The sequence below is a fragment of the Seriola dumerili genome, unplaced genomic scaffold, assembly GCF_002260705.1.
Source record: "Seriola dumerili isolate Sdu_G_001 unplaced genomic scaffold, Sdu_1.0 BDQW01000068.1, whole genome shotgun sequence".
NCBI classification, from domain to species: Eukaryota; Metazoa; Chordata; class Actinopteri; order Carangiformes; family Carangidae; genus Seriola; species Seriola dumerili.
Window position 1 is genome coordinate 2,760,107 of NW_019174323.1, and position 20,724 is coordinate 2,780,830.

The window sequence follows — 20,724 nt, forward strand, 5'->3', positions numbered from 1 at the left end:
GCCACAGAAGATTTTAAGTTCTGAGGTAGAAAGAAATACTTAAAGCGAATGAAAAGACAGAGATAGGACAGACTTTTAATCTCAGGATTGTGGCACATCTGAGTCCACAGATTGGGTTCTTTATCACAAACACTTCATGGTGTGCGTAATTTTTTTGAACCTGGTTGCACTTAGTCGACCACTTTACTCTTTTAATATTATCCTGCCTTCCCCCAGGGTGAAAAACATGCTGCTTAAATCCAACTGCGTTTTGGAGGCCTTCGGGAACGCCAAGACCAACCGCAACGACAACTCCAGCCGCTTTGGCAAATACATGGACATCAATTTCGACTTCAAGGGAGATCCCATCGGCGGCCACATCAACAACTACCTGCTGGAAAAGGTAAAGGCTCAGAGATCAAAGGAAATGTAGTTGTGATTTGATTTTGATATTTTGTATCTTAAGTACATGTTATGTTATTTTTTTATGTTAATGGAGGGAAAAGGTTTAATATGTGGTGTTTTACAGCATGTTTTCTCAGCCAAGCGTCTCTTCAAAATGGGTTCCAACTGTGCTGATAATTCCATTACATGACTGTTAGCCATATGGTAGCCATCTTCCTCTTTGTCCCTCCACTGCACGATGGTGTGGGATGATAAACAAGTGAGGAAATAAAAATAAAAAAATCTGCCAGACAGATTCAGTTTCTTAGATATTTTTTTCAGACTCTTTCTCTTTTCTTGAGAAATACTGGAGATTTTTCCTGTATCAGAAAAACCCTGGTTGAATTGCTCATGTGCATATGCAAGTCAGCTGTTACATGACTCTGTCCTGTTGTGTGTTGTTTTTTTTTTTCTGCCCAATAGTCCAGGGTTATTTTCCAGCAGGAAGGAGAGAGGAGCTTTCATTCATTCTACCAGGTAAGTGTGTGTGTGTTTACACCTGTGTGTTTGCATGTGAAGAGAGCATGTATACATTAGATGTGTGCATGCAAACTTTTATTTTGTTTTTGAAGCACATGAAAGACTGAGCTTCCCAGCAGGAATATGAATCCATGCAGGATTTCTGAGTCATGAATGGACCTTTTGTTCCTGCATGTAGGAGTGTTGTGAGTTGAAAATGAGGCCACAGTTGTATCTGATATTTCATTGTGAGAGATGCATCAAATTCATACATGATGAGCGTGGTGATGACTTTATTTACAGTATATATGACAGAAATTACAGTTGGTATTTTGCATTGTATCATAGTCCGTGTAGTGATGCAGAAAGCACAACAAAGGTTCTGCACAGAGTGTTGTAACCAAGATAAGATAAGATGTACCTATTATCGAAATTCAGATTGACACAGCAGCACAAAAGAAAAGGGGAAACATGTCATAAAGAAATAAAATAAGAATAGAAATAGAATCTAGAATAAATAAGATACATTAGAAATACTATATACAATGACATATACAAATGCAAAGTAGACATTTCTGTACTTGTGCAAATATGAAAATAAATGTAGTATTTGTTGCAGTTTGTCCAGCTTCTATCATAATATATATATATAAGATTTGAGTCTTAGACTGTGGGTGCTGTGGCTTTGTGCACTCTGATGGCTAATGGCATGAAGGCGCTTTGAGGCATGTGGCTGGATGAGTCTGTGGCTGAACGTGCTCCTGAGCTGTCTCAGTTCAGCACAGAGGGGATGAGAGGGGTTGTCCTTAATGGCTTTCAGCTTTCCTCTCGTCTTCCTCTCTGTGCACTGCCTCCACACTGTGGAAACTAAGGTGTGGTGTGTGTGTGTGTGTGTGTGTGTGTGTGTGTGTGTGTGTGTGTGTGTGTGTGTGTGTGTGTGTGTGTGTGTGTGTGTGTGTGTGTGTGTTTTTTGGTTCTCCACCAGCTGCTCAGAGGAGCTCCAGATTCTTTGTTACGCTCTCTTCACATCCAGAAGGACCCGACAGCCTACAACTACATCAAAGTTGGAGGCCAGATTAAGGTACACTTTACAATTCTGCACACATACAAACATTTATCTATGTATGAAAACCCCCAAAACAAAAGTTTGAGAGAGAGGGAGTGTTACATTGAGTTTGTTTGCAGACGGTTAAACAACTTAGAGTTTACAAGCTTTTGAAACAAACCACACAAATCACATATTTGGAGAACAATTGTAAAGTGTGTTGTGACCGCAAACTCTGACTTACTCCACTTTACATAAGTGTGGTCTTTCAAAAGGTGTTTTGGTGTGTCTGCTGTGCTCTGTAGTCTTTGCTTGAGCTGTAATGAGTAGGAACAAAACAACAACAGCCTGACGTCATGGAACATGATACATCCAAACAGATGAGGTGGCGGTTTGTACACTGTGTGCCCCGGCGGCTCCTATTTTTATAGCCAGACATCACAGATCAGCACAAGTTTGTAATTGAATTAACTGGGAATTTGATATCCAGGATAGATTAACTGGAAGAGAAAGGAAAAGGCCGGTCCGGTTTTAGAAAGATAAAATGTTGAAGAAGTGATATTCTTTGCACTGATTGATCGGGTAACTTAAATATTGTTTCCATTGTCCCCACCCCCCACCCCTCCCCTAGCCAGACATCACAGATCAGCACAAGTTTGTAATTGAATTAACTGGGAATTTGATATCCAGGATAGATTAACTGGAAGAGAAAGGAAAAGGCCGGTCCGGTTTTAGAAAGATAAAATGTTGAAGAAGTGATATTCTTTGCACTGATTGATCGGGTAACTTAAATATTGTTTCCATTGTCCCCACCCCCCACCCCTCCCCACCCCCTCCCCAGTCTTGCATCAATGATGGGGCTGATTTCAAAGCCGTAGCTGATGCCATGAAAGTGATCGGTTTCACAGGGGACGAGATTCAGACCGTTTACAAGATCCTGGCCACCATCCTACATCTGGTAATACCCGATAATACCCAATCCCTGCTCATTCCTTACGCCAGCTGTGTGCGCCTATATGGGAGTTCTGTGTCCAGATTTTCGACACATGTGAGAGATGGCAGCAATGTGAACCAATATACTTGCCAAGCAGTTGAAATGCATGTGTGTTTATTTAGTCATTTATTTTGTTCTTTGGTTAATTTACCTTTTATATAGTGTGTCCAGTGCAAAAGCAGCTCACTATTAATCCTATTTTATGGCCTCTAATTTTCATAATAACCTATGTAATTTGGTGCTAATTATAGGGCAAATTGGAGAAGATCAAGTTTATAAGCAGGTGTTGATTTCCAGAGGAATTTCCTTGAACAAGCTTCTCCATTTGAGAAAAGTAAACACTCATCCATTATTAATTTATTATAAACTTTATTTTTCATTAATGTTGAATTGTTTGTTTGCCTGCAGATAAATTTCACATTTTTGCAGCTGAACTGCTGTGCACAAACTCAACTACTCTTGATGTTACGATTGTAATAATTAGAATTAATGTTAATTATTAGGAAGTGAACCAATTGAACCTTCCTATTCTGAGAAATATGCTTCTTTGCTTTCTTTCTGACAGTTAGATGAAAAGATTGATACGCTCATGTCTGTACGCTAAATATGAAGCTAGAAATAGCAGGCTATTAGCTGACCAACATCTCCAAATTTACTAATTAACATGTTATATCTTGTTTCTTTAGTGGCTACACAAACGGTAAATTACAAACAAACAAGTTGTGGTTTTATAGGAAGTTATGTGCTAGAATTAGCCACAGCCGGGAGGTTTTTCCCCTCCTGCTAGTCTCTATGCTAAGCTAAGCTAATTGCCTGCTGGCTCTAGCTTCTTATGTAATGCAGAGAGTCTGGTCAAAATATACCTTTAACCAACCCAAACCAAACCAAACGCACTCATGAATCCTCTCTCGCTCTCTCTCTCTGGCCTCTCTCTCGCTCTCTCTCTCTCTCTCTCTCTCTCCAGGGGAACCTGACATTCGGGGTGGACGGTGATGTGACCTTGATAGATAACACAAAGCTGGTGTCTGTGCTCAGGGATCTGCTATCCACCAAGGAGGAGAACGTGGAGAAGGCCCTGCTCTACCGCACTGTGGCCACTGGTCGAGATGTCATTGAGAAACAGCATACAGAACAGGAGGCCAGCTACGGACGGGACGCTCTGGCCAAGGTTATTGCAGAGAAATTACATGTTGTTTGTCGTTTGTGGGCTGCAGGAGAAAAATGAACAGCTTTGTCCTGCTGATGTGTGGAGAGTTGTGACATTTCACTTAGCGCTTGGCGATATTTTTACTGCAGTTCACACTGATTCACACAAGCATGAGTCACAATGTTATGACTTCGGGCAGAAGCTGGAGACTGTGGAAGAAGCGATGTATGTAGGCAGCTTCAAGACCAGCAGCTGTGGGCTGTGAACCAAAGTCTGACTCACTAATATTTGGACATTTAACTCACAGCTATTCATCTGTGTCTGTGTGGTGGACTACTATGTGTCTGCTACAACACGTCTTACATGAAATATTTTGTCATCCTCAGGCCATGTACGAGCGTCTGTTCTGCTGGATCGTGGGACGAATCAATGATATAATTGAGGTGAAAAACTACGATGCCAGAGTCCACGGGAAGAACACAGTTATCGGGGTGCTGGACATCTACGGTTTTGAGATTTTCCAGAACAACAGGTTTGGATGAGATGGGATATCCCACCAAGTTAAAAAGCATCCACAAATATGCATGTAAAATTTTCCTTTTTGTGTGCATACATTTCATTTTATTGGTTGTACGAGGATTACTGTCGGCTGTCATGTTAGAACTATTAATGTATGTGTTCACCTTCATAACTCAATATGACATTCAATCTCCTTTTTTTTATGCTACAGCTTTGAACAGTTCTGCATCAACTACTGTAATGAAAAGCTGCAGCAGCTGTTCATCCAGCTGGTGCTGAAGCAGGAGCAGGAAGAGTATCAGAGAGAAGGCATCCCCTGGAAACATGTACGAAGACAATTATTTGGTCTCATTTTCATTTCTATTGCCATCCATTGGGCTTAATATTTTATTTATTAATATAAAACATAACATGATTTTATACAGTTATACCAAGTTTTTACAAAAGTACTATGTAGTATTTTTGTATTACCTGTTGATTACTTTTGTCTTCCTCTGTTCCGTGTGTCTTCCTCTGTTCTATCAGATTGATTACTTCAATAACCAGATCATTGTGGACTTGGTGGAGCAGCAGCACAAGGGCATCTTCTCTGTTCTGGATGAGGCTTGTATGAATGTGGGCAAAGTCACAGATGAGGTTTTCCTCCAGGGACTCAATGGCAAGCTGGCCAAACACGCCCACTACACCAGCCGCAAGGTAGGAAACACCACATGTATATGTTACTTGGAGCTGTAGAGACTAAAGTCGAATAATCAATTGGTCGATCACTAGAAGCGATTCAACGTGCAGTATGTAACTTCTGCCGCTGTCTGTCAAAACAGAGAGGCGGCGTTAGGTGATGTCGTGAAACAGTGTAGGATCATGGGAGTTTTCTTCACCTCCATTGCTGTGAGCTTCTCCTGGTTAAGATTCCTTCAGTGTCACTGGTTCAGGAGGTTTTTACTTGGAGTTGAATTATCCAGGTGGTCTCATCTTCTCCATAACGAATGGAGTGAAAATAAAACCAGTAGAAACACAGAATAAAGCAGGTTCACTTTAAGGAATCAGTGATTTACCAGCTGTGTTCAGTGGACACAGGATTGAGCTGTCTAACATTTACTCAGCTTTTTTGTCTGATAACTTTAGATCCAGACGCCCGATGGCTAAAATCTGGTTAAAAAGACAGTTGAAAATGACCAAGGTGTAAAAATATGGCTTAAAACTGGATAAGTCAATTTTGAGCTTCTGACAGGCAACCACAATACTGACACATGCACACAGGGGACATGATGTCATTGAAAGGCAACCAATAGGCACAGAGCGTTACAATGATGAAAAAAAAAAACAGATTTCTCTGGGTTTGGGAATTGCTGGAATTATTTGGGATAATGTAACTAAACAACTCAACTAAATATATAACAGGTGTAGTATTTTGGGGAAAAGTTTAACAACATATTATAACTTTAATCGTTTAAATAGTTTCATTAGACAGAATATTCTCTGGTTGCAGCTTCTCCAATGAAAGCACTTTCCTCTGACTTACTATTATTTTTTCATGAAGTGATTCAGAGTACATGACTTCAGCTGCACAGTTTGGTCTTCACCTGAGGCAAACCCATCAAACACGGCTCTGTATCACGTATCAGCATGTTATCATGTTTCTTTTCACTTTTATTGAGTACACTAGTTGTACTTATTTAAAATGATAAAGATAGACAAATTACAACATCCATATATCAGCGCAGAACAAGTTATTGTCTGTTTTAAAGTTCATGACGGTGGATTTTATTATAGGTCCCTGGCATGATTTGCAAATGAAATTAAACAAGCTCAAACAATAAACTCATCAACAAACTTTAGTATAAAAGTGTCAGTTATCCCTGATGCTGAAGATGCAGGATGTGGCTGTGGTAACCTGAGAACACCAGAGGGCAGATTACACCAGGCAGTAAGTAACCATTAGCGCTGGAGGAAGAGACTGAACATGATCCTGTTTAATAATCAGGAAGGCTTACAATCTAATTCACTCTAATGGTCTGTGAGAGCAGACAAATCATAATCCAATTTAATTTAACAGCCACGTTTTGTGTGTGGGATCAGATGGCTTGGACAGGGGTCACTCATCGTCACTGATCTGGGGTCAGTGTATTTCAGTTTCTCTGCCGATGCTTAACATGTAAACACGGTGTTTGGGGCAGCTGATGATTGGACTTAAAACCACAGTGGTGTTTTTATTTAGATGGTTGCAGTTTTCCTCTGAGGACACAAGGGGGCATCAGCTGTCAGAGAAAGAGCGGGCTGGGAGTCTGACTCAACACTTTGCACAAGTGATGTCACTGGCAGCCAATGAGAGTGTATGGAGCTGGTGCTTTGCTGTGTTAGAATGGAAGGTGGTGGTGGAGGGAGGGGATGTAGTTACACATTTATGAGGAGAAATGGAGAAGTGGGAAGAAGTCGGGGAGATGGTGATGCAGTGAAAATGACTGATGACAAGTGGTCATCTGTATGTTTCTGGCCAGTGTAGATAAAGAAACAGGCTACAAAGTAAGGCACTGTGTCAGAGAGCCTATTCAAAGAATTCCTGGCAGCTACGTGTTCCCATGCGATGCAAAGAAAGAATATTGAGCACTGAACCCTGTAGCCGCTGTTTCCCAGTGAATGAAGTGCACAATGATGAAGAAAGTGAATAAAGCAAGGTTGAATCAGGGATGTGCTCTGCTGCAGGGCATATTGATCGGTGAAGCTTCCCTTCCTCCTATCATCTTGGAGTCGATATGCCCCCTGCTGCTGCCCTTCTGCTGCTCCCTGACCCGCTCCTCTGACAGCAAGAGTTTAAAAGACGTGTGAAATCAAGGGTTGGAAAGTACAGTGATCCAGCTGTTACTTCCTGGAACCAGTACTGTACTGTCAATATTAGCCAGAGATCTTTTTTTTCTGTACTGTCTGGAGTCCTGTTGCCAGGCAACATTAACATAATGGACTTTTTGTCAGGAAGTAGTGTGAATTGTTGGGGGATTTTAGTAGATCTCCAGGGCATATTATTTGGGAGGGATAGACAGTGTGTATTACCATTTATATTAACAGTCTTTAAAATTAATTTGGCCAGAGTGTATAAGAGATGAGCCTTCCATGTGTTGATTTATTGTTGTTGCTTTTAAATTGAATCTGTGTTTGAGAAACATTACTGGGGCAAAGGGATCAATATTTGCGTAGATGATCACTTATAAATTCAGATTTAACAAAAATGAGAAAGCCACTTTGAAATCGAATGTGCTGCTTGTTGCAACAACGTATTCCTGAAATTGAAAAGACAAAAACACAGTTGCATGTCCTAACACAATGTATCTGAATAATTGCTGTTAAAGTTGCTTTTGTAAAAACTCATATTTTTTTCATACATTGATGACAGAGTGTCCAGTCGTGCCTCGGTTTCTAAGTTGTGCTTATTGTAAACTGTTCTTAGAGGAATTTGTTATTCTGAGAAGAGACTAACTATGACCTTGTCCTTGTGCAGTTTAGTAGAATAGGCTGGGGGTGATGTTTCTCACATGTAGAGTCTCGTCTCCTGGGCTCAGAATAAATATATTAATTGAAGTCGATGGAAAATGACCAGAGAGCGTTTTTTTTTATTTTTGATCATACTCTTGGTTTTAATCCTGAGAAACAAAGTTATAGTTAAAAAGCAGAGTGTAGTGGACCACATATTTGTACAAATGAATCTATTTCCTTTCCTGACTTTATTGCAGTAGAAACACTAACTAGCATCAGACTGGATGCATACAGTTAACACAATAGAGCCACATCGGTTGAATGAAACCTTGGACTCTTTTTGTAGTGTATTTCTTTCTGTTCCTCTAGATGTCCTTTTCTGTGGTTTATGGTGATTGATTATTGTCAGTTTGATTGATTACAACCCACATTGACATTAATTGAGAAGGTACAGCAGCAGGACTGTCATGTCTAATTAGACATTTTGTTCTCAGCACCACTCAGTGGTCAGAGTCATAGTTGCAGCTACTAAACTAAGATATTCTTACAGTAGAGACTGACTGTACTTGTTGTTGGTCTCCTGATTGATTGATGGGAGTTGGATGTTCAGTCAAGACTATTTATTGTAAAACAAGCCTGATTAAACCTCAGGCAAAATGTGTTGGTTGCACTCGCACAATATGAACTCATGAATAATATTAATGCAAATCTCCGTGTGCTGCTATTTGTCTTTGTTTCAGCTCTTAGTTTTATTAATGTGTTATTTAGATCCATCTTCTTCTTGTCAGGTGTTGACTTTGTGTTTCAGACATAACAGCTTTTATTTACAGTCATTCTTCTTGTTACTTTCCACTGGATTTTGATTTAATTTTTATTTCAAAAGCAGAGTACAACCTTGAGTGAATTACTTTCAGCTAAAGAAAAAAGAGAGAGAGAAACTCTCTCCGTATATTAGTGTGACCCAAAATAGACATCCTAACCCACACTCGTGATGCAAATTAGCTCTCCAGAAAGTTCTGAAAATTTCAAGGCTTTGAGGCTACGAAGTGTACACGAGCTCTGCAGACTTTAAAGACCCACTGTGGCTCTGTAGCCTCGTTGCTCACATCTCTGCAAGTCTGTCTGCCAGAATAAAAGTGTGGAGGTTGAGAAATGGGTGAAGTGTGAGAGAGAGAGAGAGAGAGAGGGAGAAGGGGAGAGGGGAGGAAAAGAGGTATGCAGGGAGAGTGAGAATTAAATGTGAAAGGAAGTGAGATCAAGGAGAGAAAAGGTTGAGGGACTAGAAATACAGTATACATTGTTTGATGAGGCACATGTATTAGTGCTGTATTTCAAGGCTTCATTAATCCATATTTTTCACATCATATATATCAAGTTTCCAAGGTGATAAATTGTGTTTACAGCTTGTTCCATTTCCCCACCAAGTGGAAGAGGCTTTGACATTTAGAAAGAAATAAAAAAAGTGAAACCTTCTCTTAACGAAATGGATTAAAGCAAAATTATGCAGCTTCAAATAAAAACATGTCAACACGCAAGTCCAGCTCTGTCGTTAAACAGCTGTCAAGATGCTGTTTCCATGGTAAAGAACGAACCCTGAGTCCTGACAACACCTGTCTCTCACTGCCATCAAACAAACAACATACATCTGGACTGAATGTTCTCAGGTTCTGCTCCAGTGTTCAGCAGTGTGCTGTGAAAGAGACGGAGCAATGAGAGATGAAGAAAAAGAAGAAGAGGAAGAGACTGAGTCAGAGATCTATTCCAGGAATGTTCTGTAACACAATCTGTCCTGTGTGTCTGCGGTTATGTTCTCGCCCTCCTTCCAGTACTGGGTGATGCTAGACTCTGTCTTCACTCTGTTGCCTACCTGTCTACAGTACACACACACACACACACACACACACACACACACACACACACACACACACACACACACACACACACACTCACTCACGCTCTGAAACACACATAAGCACACCCTGTCCAGGCTGTTCACCCCTCCTCATTCATTCACAAGATGCTGCATGTGCACAGTGAATTTACATCTCACACACACACGCATGCAATGACACACGGCTGTCACGGTGTACAGAGTCCATACATAACCGCACATACAGGCACATGTCCTGAAAAGACCAGATTAGAAGTCGGAGAGGGAAGAGAAAGTTTATATCAGTAACAGATGCAGTCTGGTGTGACTTCTAAACTGCGCCTTCACATCTCAATATGTCATGTTGCTTTGCAGTCTGCTGATGATAAATTCTTTTTTATTGGCTTCCAGGCTTCTCAGCCTTGTTATGAATTAATCAGGGGCTTTTGATGCACGAGAGCCACGGGCTTGTTTACAGAGATGTCTTAGCTAAAGGGAAATGCTTTAATATGATGTGCTGCAAACGATGCTTCATCGTGATTTTCTTTTTTTTTTTTGCTTGTGCATTGACGCAGTAAAATCTGACTGTCTCCTGCAGTTTGCCATCACGTTGTGTTTGCTGAACTCTACACACTCTACATGCTGAAATTCAACGAGTTTCATAAGTGTTTCACTTGAGTCATTCAGCTTTTGAATCTATTTTTAGGTCACTGCACCACAACTAAACTGGATGCTGATAGTTGTATTTTATGGTCTTATTGCCTGAATATAGCTCTTTCCTCTGTGCCATGGAGCTCTATCGCTGTTCGGTTGCATCATATCATTTCTGCAGATTTATCAGCTGCACATTCATGCTGCAAATCTCTTGTTCTGCCACATCCCAGTGGAAGTAACCATTAGAAGATGGTCATTTGTGGCCATGAAGGGATGCACATGGTAAGCAGCAGCAATACTCAGATAGGCTGTGGCATTCAAACAATGACTGATTGGTATAAAGGGGCCAAGAAAACATTCCCCACATCATTACACCACCACCAGCAGCCTGGACTGTTGGGTCCATGGATTCATGCTGTTGACGCCAAACTCTGACCCTACCATCTGCTGCCTCAGCAGAAATCCAGATTCATCAGACCAAATCTTCAACTGTCCAGTTCGGGTGAGCCTGTGGCCACTGCAGCCTCAGATTCCTGGAGTGGATCCAGACGTGTTCTCCTGCTTCTGCACTGCTCACCGCAGTGGTTATCTGAGTTAACGTAGCCTTTCTGTCAGCTCCATCCAATCTGGCCTTTAGGAAATGAGCCTTACACTGTATGTGAATTATTACCTGACTCTGCAGTTGCACAGAGCTTTACTATTGCATATCTTATCTTGTTGTTTTGGTTTCTCAGGCAGCAAATTTACTGTTGTGGTTCAGTCTCAACACTTTTATCAGCTTCGTTTTTAGCAACAGCAGGCAGCTGTTTCTATCTAAAAAAGCTTTGTAAATCTACTGTGCACTACCTGCCAAGCATGAAGCAGCAGACAGGTACAGACGTACTGCAGCATCATTTGGCTTGGGGCTGAGTGTCAGAAAGCATTAAGAAACTGAGACTGACACGTTGTTGGCTATGGCCTTTTTATGGAATTTATACTGTATAGCGTAATGTCGACCTTATCCCTTAAGCCAAACGTAGCCAAAGTACCAACAGATTTCAACCAATTCCTGTTCCAGTCACTGATGGACGGTCACAGTCCTCTCTTTGGTCATGTTTCTTGTCCCTGCTTTGCTGTGTTAGAGGATCCTCGCCTCCTCCCCTCGGCCGTCCTCCTCGCTCTCTGCTCCTTCTCCTCTCACTGAGCGTTGCTTTGATCTCGCCGGGTGTGTTTAATCATTCGCTGACACATTAGTTCCTGTTAGAGTAGCCATCATGCCCCTCCCTGTCTCTCCCTACTCTTTGTTTAATTTTTCTCTTCTTTCACAATCACTCCCTCAACACCTCCTCTGACCCTACACTTCCTTTGTCACTTTTTTTCTTCAGTTTTTTTTTTTTTTTTCATCTTCCCCTTCTCACCAGCATCTCAGCACTTGGCCTGTACAGATGCGGCTTACTAATAGGATGTGATGTATATGTGTGCGTGTGTGTGCTCCACCTGCTGCCACATGTATGAATGCATGTAGGGGGGCTGTGCTAAGTGGTAAAGCTTTCATGGGCCATGTGTTGGTGATGCTAATCACCAAGGCTCTCTGGTCATTAGCTCCAGGGAGGCACAAGGTCAGCAGCAGCAGCAAGGACACACAGAGGAGTCTAATTGGTGTTTACAAGAGTATTAAGCAGCGGATATAGTCGCCTGCAGTCCAGTACCGGGACACTTTGATGGGTTTTACAGGAGATGTACTTATGTATATGTCTGTCTAAAGTGAGGACGTAGCTCCATACTCGATGTTTTAATACCCTGACAGCTGCCACTCAGTGCATTGGGCATGAAACGCAAAATCCATCTCCTCATCTGCCGCCTGGATTTGCTCCCGCGGTTCCCACTGTGAGTTGTTGACAGGTTTGGAGACAGTCAGACGCTGCTCATCGGGAGGTCTGGCTCATACCCTTGTAGATGGTGATGAGTCCAGAGGCTAGAGAGAGCAGGAGGGCACAGGTGGCAAACAAGGATTGCTGGAAAAGTGTTTACAGAAGGTGCTGGAGCGATAGAAGTGGAGGCAGGGAGGGGGGAGTCAGATTGAGGTGGGAGTGTCCCAATAATCTAAGTGTGCAGACAACAAAAAGAAAAGATGAGAACAATTTAGTTGGCCAGAAAAAATTCTACCGATCAACTCTGTTTGGTTTGTCTGGTGTGTTCAAAAAGCAATCAACACATTTGTGAGATTATAAATTGACATATATATTTAACAACAGCTCAGCAGTGCAAGTTTGCCAAGTCTTGATCAGACACTATTGGTAGAAACTTCTGCCTACAATTTGTATGTCATTGTAAAAAAAATTTGACCGTGAAAGAGTAATTAAAGGGTACTGTCAGTTAATGAGCCAATGTACCTGTGTAAGACTTTCTGGAGTAGAAGAACTCTGTAGTGATTCGTAGTAGTAGTCGTAACAGGGTTGGTTTAAGAAAAATCTGGACTCAAGGAAACGATTAGACAGACCAAAAACAGTTGCATTGGACATATACACATGAGAGTGTTGTATTAAGATGGACTGAACCTATCCTTTAAAGTAAATACCACCATAAAGTACCTTAGTAAGGTGTCATTCCACCATGAGCCAGAGCAGCTTCAGTGCTCCTTATCATCATTCTCCCAGTCTGTTAAAACTCTGCTGGAGGGATGAACATCATTCTTCTGAATGATACTCCCTCGATGATGATGGAGGAGAGCGTGCTCCAACAGGTCGCTCCATATACTCCTGTGGGTGTTCAAATGGGTTGAGATCTGGTGACTGTAAAGGCCAAAACATATGATTCACAATATTTCCATCAAACCTTTCAGTGACCCCATGAGCCCTGCGTAGGAGCCTCTGCATCCACAATGTTCTTCCACTCAGTTTCTCAGGATTATCTTTACTTTACCACCTGTTTGTATGTTGGACTCGGTCCTGGTGTATGGCTTTTAAGTGGTGCCTCTATCACTGCTGAGAGCTGCTGTTAAACTGGCCTGAATGTGCTTTAATTTCTCTGGGTAAATTGTTCAGTGGCTGCTGTCTTCTGTGTCTTTTCTCTGCAAACAAAATCTTATGATGCATCACGTTAATAAGAGCTAAAGGTGAAAATGTGTCATCATCACTTCCTGTAACATTACCACCAGGTGCTGCTGCAGTGTGTACCTGACACAGTCAGTCCATCATGTTCCTGTTACTCTCTCTCTCTCTCTCTCTCTCTCTCTCTCTCTCTGTCTCTCGCCTCCTCACCTCACTTCTTCCTCTGTTCACAGTTTCCCTGTCTGGTTTTCTCTGAAGCTCTCTGTAATTTATATGTTCCCCACCCCCACCTCACCTGCTGTGCCTGCCTTTGTCTTTATTTTATTTATTAAGATTGAAAACTAAAATCCCGTCAGGCTTGTCGCTCCTCTGCATCTCCTGTCAAAGCTCATTATTTTTTGCTTCACGTGTCACCTTGGCTCTTTCTGTCTTCCCTACCTCTGTCTGGGTTCAGTGGCTGATGGTGCCTGAAACCACTTTCTATCTGCTTAATTAATCTGTTTATTTGGCGATATGGCTATCAGTCATTTCTACTGTACAGACTAGAGAGGGAGAGGGTGATATGAAGGCTGAGAAGACTGTGGAGGGTTGAATTATTATGTTGCCGTTGCAGCTTCACAACTTTTCACACTTTCGTTGACTTGAAATCTACAGAATAAAAATTTGTAGTCGAGCTGAAACAGAGAAATAACTGTTCTGAAAACTGATTTATCATTTGAGGTCCTTTTTAAGCAAAACTGACAAATATTTTCTAGTTGCAGTTTCTTAAATGTAAAGATTTAATATGTTTTGGTGCCTTTTGTAAATTCAATATCTTTGGGTTTGGGGCTGTTGGTCAGAAAAAATAAGCATCTTGAAAACAATGATCACTTTGGGCTTTAGGAAAATATTTCACTGTGGTCTGAGATTTGACTCCCAGTGCTTAATTGTAAAAAATAATCAGCATTTTAGTTGCAACTCCAGTCCTGTATCACGTGTAGCACATGCTACTAGTAATTTATTTTGTAAGCTTTGTTAGTCCTGGGACAGCTCTCTGACTGTCTCAGCACTGTTCCTGCTTTACATTCATGGAGTGATACGCCTGAAGCTGCTCAGCTTAATCACTGTGTTTTACTGCCTGAATTAGCATCACTAGCATTTACACTGAAACAACTGGGGGTTAAGTGCAGTGTGCCACAGTTATTTTTAAAGGGAAAGCAATTCACAGGTTTCTCTCCCTGCACAGATTTTAGTTGCTGATGTTGGACTGTTTGATTTGCCACCATTAAGTTAAATTTCTGTAAATCACAATTTTTATTTAATATGTTTTTCCTTTTCATTTCTTTAAAAAACAGAAAACTTGTAAACGTTACTTAAACACTTTGATAATTATGACTTATACAAATGGAATAGTCTTTTGGCAATGTTGATAATTTTCAGATTAGTCTCTTCTTTGCACAATCTGTCTATAAAATGTATTAAAAAAAGTGAAAACTGGCCATTACAGTTCGGTGGTCGAAACTGATATTTTCAAATTTCTTGGTTTGTCCAACCAACTATTCAAAACCAAAATATATTTATTTACAATGATTAAAAACAGAGAAAAGCAACAAAACCTCACATTTGCAAAGCTGTAACCAGTAAATAAACGATCAATAAGTATCAATCAATAAATGACTTAAATGATTATCAATTATTGAAATTTTTACCAGTCAAATTTCTGATATTAATAGACTAATTGTTTTAGCACTAAAACAACTGTGTCCATGCTGTAGGTTTTAATATGTTTAAGGAATAAATGATGAATAGTTGTGATACATTCTTCTGAATGTTAGTGTTTCTCTCATCTGTTGGTTCACGCTCACATTCCTGTCTTCACTTCCTCTTCTCATTATTCTGACCTTGTTTTGTTTCTATTAGTTTGCCCTCCCTCTCCATGAACACACACACACACACACACACATGACCATGAGAACCACACACACACACACAACAACACACACACACACACACACACACACACACACACACACACACACACACACACACCACCACTGCCACCGTCACGCCCTCGCTCTTAACATTAGGCTGCATCCCAAGCACAGAGGAGGTGCTAATAATAAAGCTGCCAAGATGTGTGTCTGGTTTGCGTGTGTGCGTAGTGAATGTTTGTTTGTGTGTGTGTGATGGAGTGTAACTGATTGTGATGGATGAGGGACAGTGTGGCTTCCAGCAGATGCAGGCTGTCTGTCTGATAGTGCATCTGTTTGTCTGTCTGTGTGTGTGTGTGTCTGTTTTAGCGTTAGCGTGCACTCATGTATGTGTTAGTACTATTTACCCCCTGAAAAGTGTGTGTTTTGTATTTCCAAATAGATTATGTGCTAGACTTTAGACAGCTGGAAGAGTTTGGTTTGTGCTGCCCATCGGGAGAGTCCAGACAGGATTAAAATTAAGATCTCGAGCATTAAGAGCTTATTGAAAAGGCATTGGAGCCTCTAAATGATGCGGTGTGGTATTTTCAGAAAGTGTTGCTAACTATGTGCATTAAATAATCTTTCTTTATAATGTTCCCTTCCCTTTGTTTGCCGGGCACACTGCAGTTGGCAGTAAAAACTTCAGAGGAGTGTATTATTGGAGGCTCTTCAATGCTTCAGCAGATTTCTAAAGTGCCAGGGAGGTAAATAGTTTTATGATTTCACTGAGGATTTTCACTTGGATCTGTCAGAGATTTACTCTGGGGCCCTTTGTGGTTTTGATTCGGGTGCTGGACTTGATTCAAGGTTGACTGATTCATTCAGCTCCCTGATGTAAATCTCTCTGTGTCTGTGAGATTTTTTTTGTGTGTGTGTGTGTGTGTGTGTGTGTGTGTGTGTTTGCAGTATCTTCCCTCATACAGGATGCTCCTTCTTTCACTGTCTGTTTGATTGTCTGAGAGTTTGTGTGTGTGTGTGTGTCTGTGTGTGCGTGCGTGTGTGTGTCTCAGTGCCTGAGAGCACTGAGCCTTTCAATGAGTCATACAATATTTTCTTAAAGATCCAAAGTAATGGAACATACAGTATTGGCTTAGCTGAGAGAAGTGGAGTCTAGGTAGGATGTTTCAGTGAGGCTCCGAAAGTTTTATTTGTTAGTTGTTTGTTTTTCCTCCTGTTCCTCCACAGCACTGCTTAGTTTGTCTTTTATTTATTTATTTGTGCAATCTGACAAATTGAACAAACAATCAACACAATAAAATGTATATAGGAGAGGACCAAGCAGACACAGGGATACAAAATGAAGTAATTAAATGAGTGCAACGTGTTTTTGGGAAATACGATTATTCAGTTCATTTCTGTGAGTGAAATGAGGAGATTGATACAGTATCGATCCCATGTAGGGCTGAGAATACGAGTTATTTTTGTTATTGATTCATCTACTGATTGTCTTCTCAACTGTCAGCAAGTAGCATAGAAAAAGTTCATCACAGCATCCCAGTCCCGATGTTGATGTCCTAAAAGAAGATATTCTGTTTAATATAATTGTAAGAGAAGGAAAGTGTAAGAAACCTAGAGAATATTTGCGTTTAAAAAGCTGGAACACACATTTGCAATTAATTTAAAATCGATCTACTGAAAATTCCCCCTAGAAACAAGTGGAAACAGCTGGAAACAGCTGGCATTATTCTGCCCAACACCTCTAAAGCTCACTAATAAATATGTAGTATTTAGTGTGTTTAATCCACACAAACTGAAAAGTAAATAACAAAAATTTGTGATTGAGTTACTTTCTCAACAGCCTTATCGAACTACAGCCGGATGTAGTTGATGTGTGCAGCATGAGGGAATCTTTTCATCCCAGTGAAGTTGTCAGGTGTTCTAACATCGTGTCTGTACAGAAACCAAAACCTGTACTAGTCCTGGGCAGCTGGATAAACTGTTGTTCCTCAAGAAATAGTTCTGGCACGTAACTGACCATTAAATCACATTAATTTACATAAATCATAGACAAAAAAAATTTGCAGTCAGGGTTGTCCACATTTCTTTCTGGCTATACTCCTTAATTCTGTATCTGTCTTACTTTCTTGACATCTGTCCCGTGGGGCTTACAGAGTTTTTTTCTCCTCCTTGTTACTTGTAGTTTTAATCTTTCTGCTTCCTGTTCTTCTGCTCCTGTTGGGATTGTGATGAGAGCGCAGGATACCTCTCTTCACTCCTGTCTCCCTCTAATCTCTGATGTCAGCATAATACCTTTAGTGAATCACACACACACACACACACACACACACACACATGCACACACACACACACACGTGCACACACATGCAACTTTGCTCTACTTCAGAAGCTCACTTGTCACTGGCTGCTTTGCAGTCGCAGATGAAACAAGAAGCCTCATCCCACTCATCAGAAGCTTTTGCATGGCTGCGGCAGACCTCTGCGTTTCCATTCATGCTTCCTCCCTCTGTGCTCTCCTGCAAACTGGCCTACATACAGGCATCAGTATCACACACACACACACACACACTTTTGCTCTCTCTTTTTGCTTGCACTGTCTCTTTCTATCACATCGTATTCACTTCTCTTCCTCTTCTTCCTCAGTGCCTGTCTCACCTTCTCTCTTTCCCCCATGCTTGAATTTTATTTATCTCAGTCTTGCACATTCTTTTCTGTCTTACTCTCTTGCTCTTTTTCCACCCCTCCTCTTTTCTGTAAGACTTATCCACCCTGACAGAATTACTGTTTTCTGCACCACTGCATCTGCTGTAGCAGTAGCTTTAACATTCTTATCATTCTTATCGTGTGGTTTAACCTGTGTGGTTTGACGTGTTTAGAGGTATAACAAAGGGCTGTTTAAGAGTCTGGACAATATGAACATACATTTACAAGGATAGACAATCTACCTAAGCTATCTTGATGTGGATCTGGAATTTCAGGGAGGCTAAAGCAGCCAGATGTGCGGTCAACATTTATTAGGAGAGGTAAAAGAGAGGAAAGTCTTATTTATCACATTAGATTGGAACCTGCTGCCTACTGTTGATTTGACCGTGTCCTCTAAAACTTTTTTTATGTAATGAGCAGACTTAATGCACAAAAATTTCAACTGTAGACTTAACCTGGGCTTAGATTGCATGTAAACTTCCTTCAGCCTAAAAGGTGCTTCCAAAACTCATCAAAACGCTGAGAGACATGAGCGCCCCCAACCTAGTGTCTTAAGAAGCTGTGGATCCTTATTATTTATCATTAATACTATAGTAAGTGTAATGTAAGAATAAGAAAAAACAAATGATGTCATGTTTTTAGCTTCATATCTTCATGTCCACACACTCATATAAATCAGGTCTAATACAGAATTGATGACAGAATAACATCTGATGATGATTATTTGTGAAGCTTATAGGAACCTCCTTAACAGAGTGTGTGTGTGTGTGTGTGTGTGTGTGTGTGCGTGCGTGCGTGCGTGTGCAGCCACTTTTAAGTACTGCTCTGTGTAAAAATATAAGGACCCGGTGTTAACTGCTGTGCAACTTGACTCAGAGTGAAAACTATTCAAGCCTCAAGTTTGATCAAATCTGGAAACAGCAGAAAATATATTGTGTCCAGTGTCAGGCAGATCGTACACAGCCACACAGCTTCAATATGTATTTACTATTAGATGCATTTAGAAGACTTGGTTTCAATGATGTAAACAACACTATTAACACAAATTTAATAATCATCAAACATTCAGACACCAGTTGATGATTATTTGCACAGCAGTGTGTATCACAGATCTGAAAACAACGGAAAACTGCTGTTCACCAGAAAATGTTTTCAAATGTTTTCTTGAGGGAAGAACATATTTAGAACATATTTACTTTCATGGTCGGACATTATTTATTCAGAACTAAAAGCAGACAGAAATCATTGGGGAGAAAATGTTAAAATTTGGTCTGAAAAAGTGAAAGTTATATTTTGTTTGTTGAGTTAGTTTGTTATGTAATGAGACCAGAACGGCTTGAAATTGACGTTCAATTTGCTCATCAGAACTTGAGACTTGAAAACTTTACAAAAAGTCGGATAGCAGGTTTTTGAATTTGAATAATCCTGGCTGTGATGGCAAAGTAAACATCAATGTAACAGCGACACTGTCAATATTTTTCCAGGTAACAGACTGAAGGCATTGCTCTTTCACTACAGTGCTCTGAGTTAACCTTCATTGCTGCTCGCTCACCGCTCTCTCTCTCTCTGTCTCTCTGCAGCTCTCACCCACTGATAAGAGTTTGGAGTTCGACAGAGACTTTCGCATCAGGCACTATGCAGGAGACGTGGTGTAAGTAGCTCAACGTTTTATTTATTCAGGAAAAGCTTTTACCGATGATTCATCCTCTTTTTCCACATTTGTCCATTTTTACATATTCATGCCCGACTGAAACCACAGTCCTGTACCTTTGGCTCCACCTCGGGAGCAAATGGAGGTTTTGGATTTTTAAATGAAACTTGAGTCTTGTTTGGGGGGACGTGGGAGCACAACTCATTCACGCTCTCTGACCAAATATTCCTTTCATAACCTAGTTTTCTGTATTTCCATATTTGCCAAGACCCTGTTACTCTCTGAGCAGGAATGCACAATTACTTTGAGCCCTTAGTTTATACAGTATAATGCCTTTAACCAATCAATGCAAAAATATTGTTATCAATAAGAATTACATTATTATTTGAGGAATTTCCATTTTAGTGCACAAATACAAGTAATTTTACGCAAACTTACCTTTGATTTCTGTTGTTTTCATCCACAAGCAAAACTTCAGTGCTGTCAGTCAACCAGAGTATGATCACATCACAACAGTGTTTGTTTAAAGAATTTAATATTTCTTCTTTCTGACTGTTTGACAATTATTTGAAGGTTTATTATCAGTGAGCATGTAATGACATTTGATCAGAGAAACAGAACTTCAGTGTTACTTCAGCAAGTACGGCTGTAACACGTTTGTGAGTGTAACAGGAGCAGCTGGCGTGTAACATCCAGAGAAATGCAAATACACTTCCTGAATTTAATGACATTTAAACATCAGTCAGGCAGAAGTGTCTGAGCTGAAATTGACTAGTATCAAAAGGCTCCATTTGACAATTTCACATTGAATTGCAATATTCCATTTCCTGCAAAAAGGAGGCAAAACATCAA

At 40.6% G+C, this 20,724-nt stretch overlaps 1 protein-coding gene across 2 annotated transcripts in view; it reads left to right on the forward strand.

Moving 5' to 3' along the window:
* The window catches only part of myo1d (myosin ID), a 108,516-nt gene that overhangs the window by 23,718 nt on the left and 64,074 nt on the right, over positions 1 to 20,724 (forward strand). Inside the window, exons 4-12 of one of the 2 annotated variants that reach the window (XM_022742487.1) lie at positions 217 to 382; positions 847 to 900; positions 1,868 to 1,963; positions 2,769 to 2,885; positions 3,886 to 4,089; positions 4,455 to 4,600; positions 4,799 to 4,913; positions 5,113 to 5,283; positions 19,802 to 19,872. In XM_022742487.1, the coding sequence (XP_022598208.1) occupies positions 217 to 382; positions 847 to 900; positions 1,868 to 1,963; positions 2,769 to 2,885; positions 3,886 to 4,089; positions 4,455 to 4,600; positions 4,799 to 4,913; positions 5,113 to 5,283; positions 19,802 to 19,872 (1,140 nt within the window). The remainder of the gene's footprint in view (positions 1 to 216; positions 383 to 846; positions 901 to 1,867; positions 1,964 to 2,768; positions 2,886 to 3,885; positions 4,090 to 4,454; positions 4,601 to 4,798; positions 4,914 to 5,112; positions 5,284 to 19,801; positions 19,873 to 20,724) is intronic. The other variant, XM_022742488.1, reaches the window with a different exon arrangement.